We start from the raw sequence: 14,257 nt of genomic DNA, 5'->3' as shown, positions 1-14,257 counted from the left end.
TAAAACACTTTAGACTGTCTCGAGGGCGTCGCCACTTTCTGGGCATCAGACTGAAGTAAAGTTGTTGTTTTTTTTAACACACTGATATGCAATTGTAGAAAGCCTGTAATAGAAATTCCACAAAACATTCATATATTACAAGTTTATACTTACAATTGAGTGTGTTTTCCGTGGTAATTTAAGATTCTTTTTAGTGCTATTGTTTCTGTTAAGTCAAAAGTAAATATCTCCTTTTTTTTCTTTGAGCATGTGAGTGTGACGGGCTCGTTGCAGCAGTTGTTCACACTGGTCAGAAATCCGTCATGGCTGCAAGTGTGAATTCTTTGCTGCTTGCTCCAAAGAAAACAAAGAACAAAAAACAAAAACAAAAACAAGAATTGAGCAGCAGTGAATTGGGATTTTACTTCTTTCATTCCTAAACATCTTTCAACACCCACGCTTTCCTTTATCCCTGGCACAGCCACTGCAATAAACTAACAAGGCTATCCAATTTCCCGTCTTGAAATAAGAGCTTTTTAATGTATTTTTAGAGAGGCAGAAAGAAGTTAGCGCACAGTGATGAATTAGATTTCAATTTATTTGACTTCATTCCCAGCTTGCTGCATTAGAGCCTGCAAACAGCCATCTCTGGCGGTCCGTCCGCTTGATTCTTATTAGGTTTCAGAAAACAAGGCGCGGGAATTGCATTAGTGTATCTTAAGTTAAAAGCTCCTTGCTCTTTGACCAAGTGTTTCATTGTTATTGGGTTAATCAGATTTTTGCTGTCTTCATGGAGATGCTATCGCAGGTTAGAGGCAGTGGTGAGTAACCAAAGCAGCCGCGCTCAGACACTATCCAGATGGGATCAGCTTACGGTAATTTGGTTTCAGAATACATTACCAGAAAAGCCTCCTGGACGAGGATGGCCACCCCACTGCAGGCCAGGAGCCGCTGGCCCCTGTGGCCAGGCCGTGGACTTCCTCTGGTCCACCTGTCGCTTTAATCTCCCGCAGCTTTTAGGAGGATTTCAGATGTTTCTTTTGTGCTTAAATTTGAGATTGTTGTCCAATTCTAAATACTTCTTCCTTGTATCAACAGGGCTTTGTTGTCCAAATCATTAGAGAGATTCCTGAGTCCAATGGCCACGCTGGAGACCTCTCATTTCTGGTATCTAGTATCATTACTCTTACTGTAAAATAGGCATGGGAGATCCTCAACCTATGATAACATAGTGTCAAATTATCACAGATTCACAAAAACTGTAGCCACAATTAAGGGGGTCTAATTGTTTTCATCTAAAACAGAAAGGCAACAAATATTCCCACTGCTTCTAAAAGATCTAACATATTGACCAATATAATTCAAATAATGGGAAGTATAACTTTTAATTGTAAATTTGGTTTTTGTACCTAGACTTTTGAAGAAAAGCATTGAACAAGTTTTAAGTAAACATGCTTTTTAAAGAGCAACACAATAATAACAAGTTCATATTGGTTTAATTAGTCCATCGGTGACAGAGCCAGCAGTGACATGACTTGACATGCCACTCGTAGTGAACATGCTATAGTTTTTAATAACATTACCTAAATAAGTGAAGAGATGAGGCATATTTAGTTCCCACACCAGCAATAAAATTATTTTCAAACAGCTGAATATATCTTTGCTGTTTGCAGCTAAGTGGCAGTGTGCAGCAATAGGTGGGTGAGGAAGAGTGTGGCTTTTTCTGTTCTTCATAATTAGTCAGGCTATCAGCATGCAGTGAGCTGCTTAACTGATATGGCGCTCGTAGTTTGCTTAATGTAAAAAGCATGGAAAGTATTTTGACAACTTACAAAAAACAAACTTTTTAAGTTGTGAATGACTTCCTTTCACAACTCACTGCTATTCATTAGCTACACATTTTTGAGGTATGTTCTTCACTGCAAGCCCATCTGCTTTTTAAGATATACTTACATTTTAGATTCTACAGGGATCTGAAAAATAGCTCACTTTGTTTTGTTTGCCAAATAACTATATAAAAGCATAAAACCACTCTTAACTTAGACAGTTTATGTCATTGATTAAAAAAGAAAAACCTTCCAGAACACCTAAAGGTGATTTTAGCTATTTATGGACTGACATGAGGTTGACAGGAAAACCCTGAGTAGAATTACAACAGTGTTTACACAGAAAATAAACATGTATGCCATAAACAGCCACTAAATTTCTAAATTTAGTAGTACTTTCAAATGCAGAATATGATGCATTTTAACTTTTTGTAGTTCTGTTCCTCATAAGAAACGAGTAACTAGTTACTTGCTAACTAGTTGGGCTATCTGCTGAGGTAGTCTGCATCTTGATACGTAACTCGCTTGTGGTTTTCAAAACAATGTTACCCTTTTAAGAGTGAGTTCACCAGAAATATCTCCAAACTGATGAAATTGTCCATCTTTTACTCAGTGGAAATATTAGTAGCCCTCTTTCGACCAGCTGACCAAAAGTGTGCAGCAACAAGTGGGGGAGGGGACACACTGTGTTTATCCATGCTCTGAACAGCACTGAAGTCAAGAACCGAAGGTTACATAGATGTATGACCTATTTTTGCTTTAAAAATGACTCCAAACTCGGGATAAAACAAAAATAGTTAATGTGTCTTGGCAGTTTGTTGTTGGCAACTTTTCTGTAGCCTCAGAAGCCTTAAAGTTCATGCAAACATGATGGTAGAAGGCTTTCTTTCCCCCCTTGTCATGTCAAGTGGTTGCTTTAACAAATGCAGCATAAATTCAGCCAGTTTTTTTTTTTTTTTTTTCTTAAACTGGCTTTCATTTTACAATTATCTCAGTGTTGTCATAACATGCCGCCTCCTCAGATCTTAAATTTGGCCTTTCCACCTCTTGGCGATTACCTGCCTTCCTTCTTTGGTTATTTCACAACACCCACCTGCATGGAAACAAACAGCCTCTGCTGAACGCGCCCCCTCCGGATTTCTCGCCCATGGTAACCTTGGACACCTCCACCGCAGTGTGAGAATCTGTTTAAAAATAACCAGGTCCATTAGTCTAGAAAGGATAATGCTAGCCTATGTGGGCTCTCATGCCCTTGTGGCAGCAAAGTGCTATCACTGACACGTTGCGTCAGCACTTCTTCCTGTTGCTCTGACGCTCAAGGGCTCCTCTTTAGTCACTCACACATGCATATGTGCAGGTATTCAAATGCACAAACAGCAGAACCGAAGCTGAAGAGAAAAAAACAAAAAACAAAAGTGACAAATGAAGTGTTTTGGTGTTGCATAAGTAAAGTTTGCGTTACTTGTAAAGACTCAAATCTTTTATAGAGTGTTTGTCTCTGCAGTTCCTGTAGGAAATGTGATGTAATGTGGAGTAACTACATGGGTGTTTATCAGTGGAGGCCATTGGTATTGAGCAGCCAGTTGTTTGAAGGTTATGTTTCAAAGCAGTAATTGAAATGCAAAATAACATTAGGATCGATGGTTAGCTTTGTTTATTTATGAAATCAATATTGAAACCGTCCGTCACAGCAGCAGCTCTGATTCTCACTGACAGCTTCACCAGGTCCCCTCTGCAATAAACTCTGCAGCTACCGCGGCGTTTGTTGCCATTATTTCAATGTCTGTGCTAGAAGGTTTTAAGGTAGTTACAACTCAAATGGGTTCTTATCAAAATTAAAAACTAATTGAAAACTAGGCAGATTACAAATTTCTAAAAATTTTCCATCTAAGTTACTGTTTCAAAGTCAATTTTAAAACGATGAAAGAAAAAAGGCAGGAGTCAGGATTCATAAAGTCTTGTGTGAAAAAACACAGCCCCTCCTCCATCTGTTGCTGCACACTGTCGGTCAGCTTGCTGAAAGAAAGCTACTGCACTTTTTCCTGACTTTTTCTTGTAAACACCTACAGTCATGTTGTTGAAACTTAAGGATTGCCACTGATGATTCTCATTAAGTCAATGTCATTTTAAAACTAAACTTGGCAAGGCATGAACTGACTCTGTGTGCATTGTGAAAGTGGCATTTTTAACCACTTTTACAGTGTGTGAATTGACCTACATCTTCAACATACTTTGGATTTAAAATGAAAGTGATTAGTGGCGCTTTACAACAGATAACGCCACACTTATACTTTTAGCAGTGTGCAGCAGCAGCAGTAAATTACTCAAAGCTCGATGCAGATGGCAAAAACTACATCAATTCGAAAAGGACTCGAAAGCTAAGGAAGGCTGAAAAAGAAAATATTTATAGTTTTAAAACTCATTTTTCAAACCTTGGTATAATAATGTTCTTGCAGGCAGTTCACAAACCCTGTGTAGCAACAAGTGGGGGAGGGTCAGCAACTGCTACTTTAAGAGAGAGAATTCTGGCATTGTATTGAAAAGACTTTAAACCTTTAAACTGACCTGAGAAAGTAACTTTAAAACTTACCTTGATACCAGTAACGAGCTGGTTGGTTTGCTAGTGTTTTCACATCCACTTTGCGGGTTTACTGCTGCTGATAGAGGCTGCTGCTCTGCCATGCTGAAGTTTAAATTTGATTATTATGGCTGAATTGTGATTTTTAATATAATTACACAGATTTAATTTTATTATATCATAATTTGTAATAAAAAAAAATCTTATGGCTTTATTGTGACTTTCTTGACATTTTGTGAACCTTTCTGAACATGTGTGTTGTTGCTTTGTGTAATATCAAGTATATTATGATCCTATGATGATGTGTGTGTGTGTGTGTGTGTGTGTGGGCGTGTGCGTGAGTGGGTGTGTGTGTCCTCTCTTCATTAAAATGCAGTCTTATTAGTATGCAGCAATTAACCAGTCATATGTAAAAATACTCTAATTTTGATAGGCGATACTCAGCTAAAATCCTGAAAAATCAGACTTTTTTTTAAAATCCTGTTTATTAAGTCCACCAAATGTAAAACTCTGTTCAGATTCACCTTTTTGAGGTTATTGAAAACAATACCAAATTTGAGTTCATATTATTTGAATCATTACTTATTATAATTTGAATTCCTTAATTTTGTGTTACATTCAAAGATACGGCATCTTTCCGAAGCATGCTGTAGATTTTCTTTTATTCGCTTTAGTCATTAAATGAATTGGAGCCTTTCAAAATTGTATTTTTCCTCTCAGACTTCAAAGACAGCAAGAAATGGGCAGCAGGCGCGTAAAGCGCGGTAGGTTTTGATACCTCGCCTACAGCACCAAGTAGACTCAAACGGTGACACTGAGTGACTGACTGCTGAACCTGCGACGTGCGTTTAGATTTCACCTCCCCCTCCTAAAGGCGACGCATTAATTCAGGAAATCTCCCCAAAGTTTAATTATTCCTGAATGGTGTTGTGGTGGACACAAGCGTATAAATCAGTTAGGCCCACCCGCTTTTTTTTTTATTTTTTTATTGCCAGCACTATTTATAGAGAATGTGTGGCAGCTGGTAGAGATGAGCCTGTAAAAAAAGCTGGAGGCTATTGCTGTGACTGTGTCGGCCGCTGTAGCGTGTGACAGTCATAACAATGAAGTTTCTTTAGTAACATCAGCGCTCCGCGGCGCCGTTTGAAATGTGCGCCTCGGAATGCGTCCTGAACGGCAGAAATGAAGTTGCGTTTTCAACTGGATTAACATGTTATATCATTATTTTAACGGTTCCCGTGAGCCGCGATTACGCAGTGTCTGTGAGCCTTTGCAAACATTGACACATCTGATTGTGTTTAAATCTTCACCTGATAAGCCTGCAGCTTTTTGGCCCACTAATATTGGACAATTTATTTGTGTGTGTGTGTGTGTGTTCGTGTGTGTGCTTGAACTAGTTTGTCTTTTTATGTTTATATCTTCTTCTGCAGAGAGTAATTTATTTGGGGCTGTGGAGAGATTGGGTCTTTGTCTTAAGCAGGTAGAGTTTCCCCCCCTAAACAAGGACGGCCTATCAGAGGAAGATTAATGAAGTAATTTCATGCATGGCTCTATGCCTTCGTCCTCCTATATGCACAGTGACTGTGTCTAAACCTGTGATTTACATTCGACTGTGCTAAATAGCCTTAACCCCCTGTAATAATATTTCTCTGTTTGTGACACACACACACACGCACACACAGTTAAAACTATTCAGCACAAGCAAGGGTTTCCAATAACTTTTTGATAGAATTACCTCCTTTCTTAGATTTTTATTTGTTCATATTCATTTTAAGTTCAAGCTTCCATAATGCACATTTTGAAATGTCATATTAAAAAAAAACAATACTACTTTATGAGTGTTTTATTCATATTAGAACCTTACAAATACTGTAAAACTTTCATTCCTGTAGTTTAAGGTCTTTCAAATAGATGTCAGCGAATATGCTGGAATGATGGAGCATGCAGTCCCACAGTTGTTCCTGTACTACATTCATGTCTTGCTAAAATAAAGTTTGACTGTTTTTTTTTTTTTTTTTAAGTTTTTTTTGCAGACCTGGCTTGTAAAACAAACAAATGGGATTGCAGAAATGTGCAACCTTTGATTTCGTTGCACATATAGCAGCCTGCTAACAAATCCAAAATGGCTCCGGCCAGAATCCCAGTAGGAAGGAAGATTTATACATCTTTAGCAACATGAAAGTTGTTGCAGTTGAAAAACACAACAAATTTAACTATGGTTTCTTGTGAATGCACAGACATACAATATGGAGATCAGCCAAAATACGGTGTTTGTTCAAATAACTAAGCTTTGAACGCTCAGAAAATTTGTACTGGGACTATTATGATGACTTTATCGACTGATTGACTCACACTTTTCTTTTCCATCCCAAAGTTTTCTCCCAGACTCTTGAGCTTTAGCTCTTGGTTGCTAAGATCTAGATCAGGTGTGAATCTTAAAGACAGTCCTGTCCCATCCATCTGGCCGAAAGTAATTTTTGAGAATCAGATTTTGAATGCTTCATCTCTGAAGTATAATCTTGCATCCAAGCTGTCCTGCAGGATTGAGGTTTCGCTCACACTGAAATCCTTGCTATTGTGATCTCATATTTTGTAGATTTGTTTTGTAAAACAATCACTGCGATACAACATCTTTCTACTGCAGGTAGATTATTAATGGTAATAATTTAACAGAATTTCACTTCACAATATCCAAATCATCCCTTCAAAGTTGTAAAAGTACAGTAAGCAAGTTACAAGCAGTGGGTTTGTTAAGCAGCTGAATATACTGTGGATCAGACTGATTGTCAAGAGTATGAGCAGAAATGTAATACCACATTTAGTAGTTGTTCTATATTTTCTTTAATGTCATAAAACTGGGGTATTTTCATTCTATGAGAGCCTCATGTCTCGCTAGAAATCACCTACAAATGAAAGACGTATCAGCAGATTGATTATCTTCAAATTTTGTAATTTATCACACAATCTGTCTAATCTAAGAATTATTTTAATGCTTTTATGTTAAAATGCATCCCAGCCAATCTGAAGGGAAGCATATTTTCTCATTTCTTTGCCCTTCCCGTAAACTATGAAGTGAGGGTTTGCCAGAAGAATGACTTGACATGTTAGAAGAACGTATTGGGATTTGATGACAGTGCATCAGTAACATATCATAGCATAAGATTGTGTCTGGTGTTTTCATTATTTTCTTTATTTATTCAACAAAAGTAAATATATAGACATGTAAATTAATCCATGTTTGTTTCTATTTGTGTTGACACATCTTTTTTATTATTAATTCTTAATATAAAATATTATTTTCAGAATAAATAACTTCAGTAAATTGTAATGTTAGTTTTGGAGGAATGCTTTCGACTGAAATTACAACCAATAACAATTTTATTTGACATCACTGGTGTTAATGAAATCTGTTTGGTTCGGCAAGCTTTGGGAGAAACAATCTTATTCCAGTTGGGCGTAATTACTTTTCATAATTTTTAAAGACACTGCACATTTATGTTGTCAAATTAAACCATGACTGTGCCTCACAATGGCTGTGAAGAATGGTGATCTGTTTTAATGAAAAGGCAGAATTAGAAACTTGATCCCAGATGTACGAGGCTGGAATTATCCCAGATCTTTCCTTTAACATACAGTTTGATGAACAGTTCAATCCTGCAGAGAGTTTTTTCCCCACTGGGGTTGCATGGGCAGCGCGTTAATTCCTTTCTTAGACAGTCGCTCCCACATTTCCCCCACTGACAGTAGCTCTATCATTAGCCGGCTACTTCCTTCAACATCCTGAAATCAGCCCCCTTAGACGAACAGGATCTGCCCGGTGCGGCCCAGACAGTTTACGTCAGACAAACAGCAGCGCCTGTATCACAAGAGGACCTTTCTTTCCTTTCCAGTAGCTCCTCTGATGGAAGGAGGCGGGAGGGACGGATCAATAGATGTGATCTGCTTCTGGGCCGGCTTGGTCTCGTGGTCCTGCCGGAGCGTGGGGCTCATGTTGTCGCGGTGGACTGAGCTCATGGCTTTTTAAAGACTATAATGACATAACTGTGAAGCAGCTAAATATAATCCTTTGCTGCAGTCCTTATAAAAAAAAACAAAAAAAAAAAACATAATTATCCTGTCTGCGGTCCCCTCAAGTGGTAACCCTGCACATCTCCCTAGCTTGCCCACTCTTGATCTGGGACCCTCCTTTCCAGTGTAACAATAAATACTTCTTTCTCTGACTCTTTTTTTTCTCTTTTCTTTAGAGATGTACTGATAAGATTTTTCCTGGCTGATTCCAATTTTAGTTTTTTACTTCTCTCATTTATCTTCTGCTGATTTGATACAGATTTGATTATATTAGGAATGTGGTGAAAATGTGTTGCAGATCCTTTGGTAGAGGTAATGGTTTACGTTTCTCATATCAAGTCATTTCTATAGCACATTTCAGCAACAAGGTAGTTCAAAATGCCTTGTGTGATAAAAGTATAATACAGCAACCAATTATAAAATAAGCAATAAACATTAAATGTTAGTAGCATGTGTCAATAGCTTTTGTGATTTTTATTTGTTCTTTTAATTGATTTTAAAATCAGTAACAAAGGCAAGGAACAAAAAGCCCAGTAAAGGCTTCCACACAGAAAAATTAAAACAAACAAACCAGCAAAAAAAAAAAAAAAAAAAAAACATTAATAAGAGTAAAGGTGCAATTAGTTTCCTCCTCCAGACCGTGTCACCTCACAACCACTCTAAGCTCAAAAATGAACAAACAAATAAATAAAATAAAATAAAAATAAATAAAAAAGACTAAAGTCTTAGGAATTAAGTAAGAAAGGCTTGAATTTCATCTGATTTGTAGTTCAGATCATGAATCAGTTTTTCCTAAGAAAGGTTGGCAAATATTTAAGTAATCCACACAGGGTGCATTCAAGTGTCTTTTAGCTTTAAACTCTAGGTGTTTTAAGTTTCAATGCATTTAATGAATGAGAGAAATTTAAATTTAATCAGGGATAATCATATGTTTCAATCTCCGTCCGACTGATCGGTGCATCTGAACTTTTCATCATGTTTTTTCCTTTCTTACTTTGTCTTCTCGCTCTTCCTGATTCCAATGTTTGTTTTTTGTTTTTTTTATCTTTCCTTTTGTTTGCCTCTATGGATCTGCACATCATAAATCTCTGTCAGCTTCTCCTGAGTGTCTGGCATATCTGTTAATAAAGAGGGCCCTCCTCTTTCAGGTCTACCTCTCCTCCCTCCTCCTCCCCTCAGTCATCTCTCTCTGCCAGAGCAGGACTAATGAATGAGAAACTCCAAAATTAGAGGCCTCTCCGTCATAGATTGGATTGGTCCCTCTGGAGTGCCGGGTTTGCCTCCAACCTAACCACAGCCATCAAACCAACCCTCCTCCCCCAATATTTCCATTTTTTATATTCTGTATTTAGCAGAAACATGCATTTGAACACACGTTCGTGCTCACTGTCCCAGGAGTAATACAGCCTCGTATTCCCCTGACGGTCTTTAACTTGAAATCAGAGATGCAAAATCCCGACAGCATATTTTTGGAGAATTGCGCGTCTTTAAGCATCAATCGGGTCCATAACAAATTGTGTAATTACTCCTGCACATTTTCTCTCTATAGTCTTTACATTTAAAAAAAAAAAATCACAGTCCACAGTTCACATCTCAAAGAAATTTTTAAGTTTATATCGGCCAGGGAAAGCTTGATCAGTGCATTTATTTTTCCTTTTCTGACGTTGTGAAGATTTTGGGTCTCGTCCGTCCCAGAAATGACTCCCCGCCTGTGCGTGTTGGAGCGCTAAAAGGTACCGCTGGCCCCCGAAGGAGAGGTCAGCCTGGCAGCTGCTTGTGTGTCTGTCTGTGGTGGGGAGCTCTGTCAGGAGCTAATTGAGTTCGTCCTACCAGCGCTGACTCTGGGGCCAATGGCTTATCAAGCCACATCGCTTGAGGCCCTCAAGACAGATTTGCCCCCAGTCGGGGCATCTGATATCACCATCGCCCTGCTTGCTGATGTCAACCCCCACCGTATAATTCCCCCCCGCACTTACACAGTCTGATCAGGTAGCAGGGATGTGACACACACAAGTGTGAAAAGATGTTTTTGGGACATGTAACAAGAATTTCCTCACTGTTCCGGCTGGATCTCAGACACAGTTTTGGTTGGCCAAACATAAAACGAGGTGAAAGAACTATTTCAGTGTCCTCCTCTCTGCGGGAATACTTTCAAATTGACTGTAACAAATTGTGTTCATGCCGATGTTCTGAATTTCATTCTCAGGTGAGAAAGAAGGCGAGAGCTCCACAGTTCTCCTCCTGGAAGCTGAGGAGCTGCAAGTGTAGTACGAGCTGCCAGATCGTTAGTCCGGCTAATCCCGGCCGCAGTCGCACCGGCGGAATGATATTAGGGATCTGAAATGCTGTTAGGAGGGCCAGGTGGAATCAGATTAAAACCAAACTGCGCAGTGTGCGTTTACGGGGCCCATAACCTTCTACTCAGCATGAATTTTGATCGGTACAAAGGGAACAAAAGGAGGAGGAACAGAGAAAGAAAAAGACAGAGGGGAGATACTGTGTCTTAGAAGAGAGCCGTTCCTTTGGGCAGCCGGGCAGCAGAATCTGAAAAGGCTCTTAGCTCGAGGAAGGAAGAAAGAACTATAGATTTTACAGCATCAAGTCTCAGATAGTTCAGCAAACCCTTTCCTGTCTGTTCTGTCTGTGCACCACATGAGCTAATTACTACCTGCCCCCACATAATGAATTATTTATCAGGACTATTGCTGCTGTCAAATAATTTAATGCTCATAATTCATTTTCCGCTTACAATTGTATTTATAGATTTAAATTGGTCCTGTCCTGCTGGAGATTAGGAATATTTATAGAAATATTTTAGACTATTTGATTAATACAGCAGGTTTAAGCGGTTAGTATTCGCTCAGCATCATTAATCAATATAAGCGGGCTTGTTAAAAACATAAGCATATAGTGGTGGTGGTAATGTGTCATACCAGAATGAGTTAAGGGGTTTCCAGTCTGCACATTTATTATAAATGACCACGTTGAGCTGGAGGGGAAACAGTTAAGACACTTATGCAATTATGCTAAGTGTCACCCTGAGGATGGCCTTTGAACCGAGGTTAAGCTCACTCTGAATTTGTGAAATAAAAGCTAAATGGAGCCATCTTGTGCTCCTGCGTTTTAATATATTGCCTCTAATAAGCCGAGTGCAGGTGGCCTGTCGTGCAGGTGCACATATCCATCTGAGACATAAGAGCATAAAGCAGATGAACGCATAGGTGCGTGTTAATTTATAGGGATGTAATCTAAATTCATTATCAAGAGCAGCAAGGGCCATTCTAGAATGAGATATAAGGGATTAACAATATTTGTGACTGCAGTAACGCTAGAGAGTAAATTATGAATTAGAGCAACCAAAAACTACAGTAGAGAGGCTGGAAAGATTTGACCTGCTGATGCTGAATTTAGACAATTTCTGTCCAGGGATTATTATTAACAAACCATTTTAGTCAACTTTTCAGTTAAAAATATATATTAAAAAAACATCAACTACACAACTTTACAATTCTTTATTATTTATTTAGCACACCTGAACATGTAGAAGTGCATCCTAAGATAGGTTTTAGTGGAAGGAGCAGTCAAAATAAGTAACAGTTGTGCCTATTTGAAAGAAAATGAATTAATCTGCTATTATTTGTTAGAATGCCAAACCACTAAATCATTTAATGTAACTATTATTGGCACCTGAAGTCACTCTTCTGTTGTGCCACATCCATCAGCGGTGTCGTCACACAATGTGTCAGAGAGAGAGCACTTGGTATTACAATGCTCTGCCGTGAAAGCAGGTTTTACTAATGTCTTCAAATCTAAGGCAAAACATTTGGAAATTGCATTTCAAAGTGTCCTCCATGTCAAAAATGAGCAATTAGGTCACTTAACATGATTAGCAGTGCAAACTTTTCATCACGTCTAGAATTAGTAAACCCATTTCTTAATTGTGAGAGTTTCCAAATTCTGACAAAATGTTAGAAATGATTCCAGAAGATGGAAACTGAGAAACTGTGTTGTGATAAGTTAAGCTTCCTGTTGAAGCTTAAGTTTCATAAACTGAACAGCTGACATGAAAATTCACTTCCTTCCTTCTGTCTTCATTGTAGGTAACTCACCATACTGAAAATATATTCTTCCTTTGAGTAACTTTAGAAACAAACAATAATGTCAGAACGATCTCTTAGTGCTTGGTATGACCACATGTGCTCACAGATTGGAAAAAAAAGGGTCAGATTTTTAGCTTCAATCACTGGTCAGGCGTAAAATCGTCTGATTTTAGTTGCCCGCAGATTTCTTGATGCATCTCCACTAAATTGAATTTAATTTCTCTAATAGGAAAAAGCATGTCTGTTCATTTTTATACAGTGAAGGCATTTTAATGGAAGAAGAATTTCAAGACTGCTCAGACAGAAGGGCTTATAACCACAAGGTCAACAGATTTAACAGGGGACATTTTTTATTATTTATTTTAGCAGTTAACCTTTTTGTGAATTTCCAGAAGTGGTGGGCACCCAGAGCTCCGATGAATATACATGACAGCAGGGGAGGGGAAACCCAGGAATGAGATTTAATTTGACACGCTGACCCCCATCTCCACGGGTCCGGGAAGCCGGGGTGAGAAAATAAGGTTGACCCAGTGACCCCCTTGGGCCTGAACTCCTCCGTCACCCATTCTTACAATTAAATCAGCCTGAGAGAGCAGGAAGCTGTTCGGCCAACCAATGCCGTGATTATGGTGTCTCATCTCCTGTTTGCTCTGTGGAGCTTGCAGACGTGTTGCTGTCGTCCAATCAGACACGTGGAGCCCACTTGAAAACACCAACCCCTCCTAGTTCAAATGATAAACTGACTTATTAAACATTCAAATATTACGATTAGTTGGCAATATGCTAATGGAAGTAAAGCACAACTTGGGCTGCCACTCTTTTTGAACCCCTCAATCTGCATTTGCATAAGCTGTGCAATTTTGCTAATGCAGGCAAGTGCAAGCAACCTTTTACCCTTCCCATGGTGCCTAATGCAAAGAGTGTGCATACATGTTAGAGGGTGACCTCACCATAACCCTAAGAGGTTACTGTGTGTCTACACAGCATCCCCGATACATTGAGTAATTCATTTCCCCTCCTTGTTCACCCCTTCAACTCAGTCTAAAGAAAATATGTGCGGACACCCCGCACCGACGCTCCCTCTCCCTCTGCCACCGTTCACTCAGTGCAATTTCAAGTTAAAGGTTATAGAGCAGGACTGAAATACATTTATATAGGCATGGAAAGCCTCAGAGTGCATTTTGTGGCCACGGCCAAAAGGCTGCACTTTAGTCTGCACACGTTACAGCATTAGATTACATGTACTCCAAAATACAGTTATAAGGCAGACAGTGAAAAAGTCAATATCTTGCCATCATGTTTCCTTTTGGTTCACTGCTGACTCAAGGAGACAAGCGAAGGTCCGCTGTGCTCTCTAAACTATTGAGATGCCCCCGTCTTGATTTGTCCAGTTTGTGTACGTGCCTGCACTTGTGTGTGTTCGGTTATTTGAGCATTCTTGATTTCTGTCCCTCTGCCTCTTGTTCGTTTTCCCTTCCCTCCCCGTCAGTCTGTGTGTTTGCATTGTGCAGAAAACGTGTGTCGACGTTTGTGTTGCAGTTGTGTGTGTTTGTTCTCTGAAGGACTTTAACAGCTGCCATAGCGTGTGGCTAATGAAGCACTTAGGATCCTGGTTCGCTGGCTTAAATGAATGTGAGGACACAGTGACTAAGAGAACAAAAGATTACACAAACTAAAGTCATATTCATTAGAGATGAAGCAATTGG

At 39.1% G+C, this 14,257-nt stretch overlaps 1 protein-coding gene across 2 annotated transcripts in view; it reads left to right on the top strand.

Annotated features, from left to right (window-relative positions):
* The window catches only part of esrrb (estrogen-related receptor beta), a 54,836-nt gene that overhangs the window by 2,617 nt on the left and 37,962 nt on the right, over positions 1 to 14,257 (top strand). The window contains exon 2 of one of the 2 annotated variants that reach the window (XM_014967795.2): positions 1,078 to 1,146. The exons of the other annotated variant lie outside the window; for it this stretch is intronic. Coding sequence (XP_014823281.1) covers positions 1,078 to 1,146 — 69 coding nt within the window. The remainder of the gene's footprint in view (positions 1 to 1,077; positions 1,147 to 14,257) is intronic. 2 annotated transcript variants of the gene reach the window in all.

The sequence above is a fragment of the Poecilia mexicana genome, unplaced genomic scaffold (genome assembly GCF_051168715.1).
Source record: "Poecilia mexicana isolate PSO_F unplaced genomic scaffold, ASM5116871v1 scaffold_22, whole genome shotgun sequence".
In the NCBI taxonomy this organism is placed as follows: Eukaryota; Metazoa; Chordata; class Actinopteri; order Cyprinodontiformes; family Poeciliidae; genus Poecilia; species Poecilia mexicana.
The sequence above is the reverse complement of the archived record's forward strand: the minus strand, read 5'-3'. Positions and strand labels throughout refer to the sequence as shown.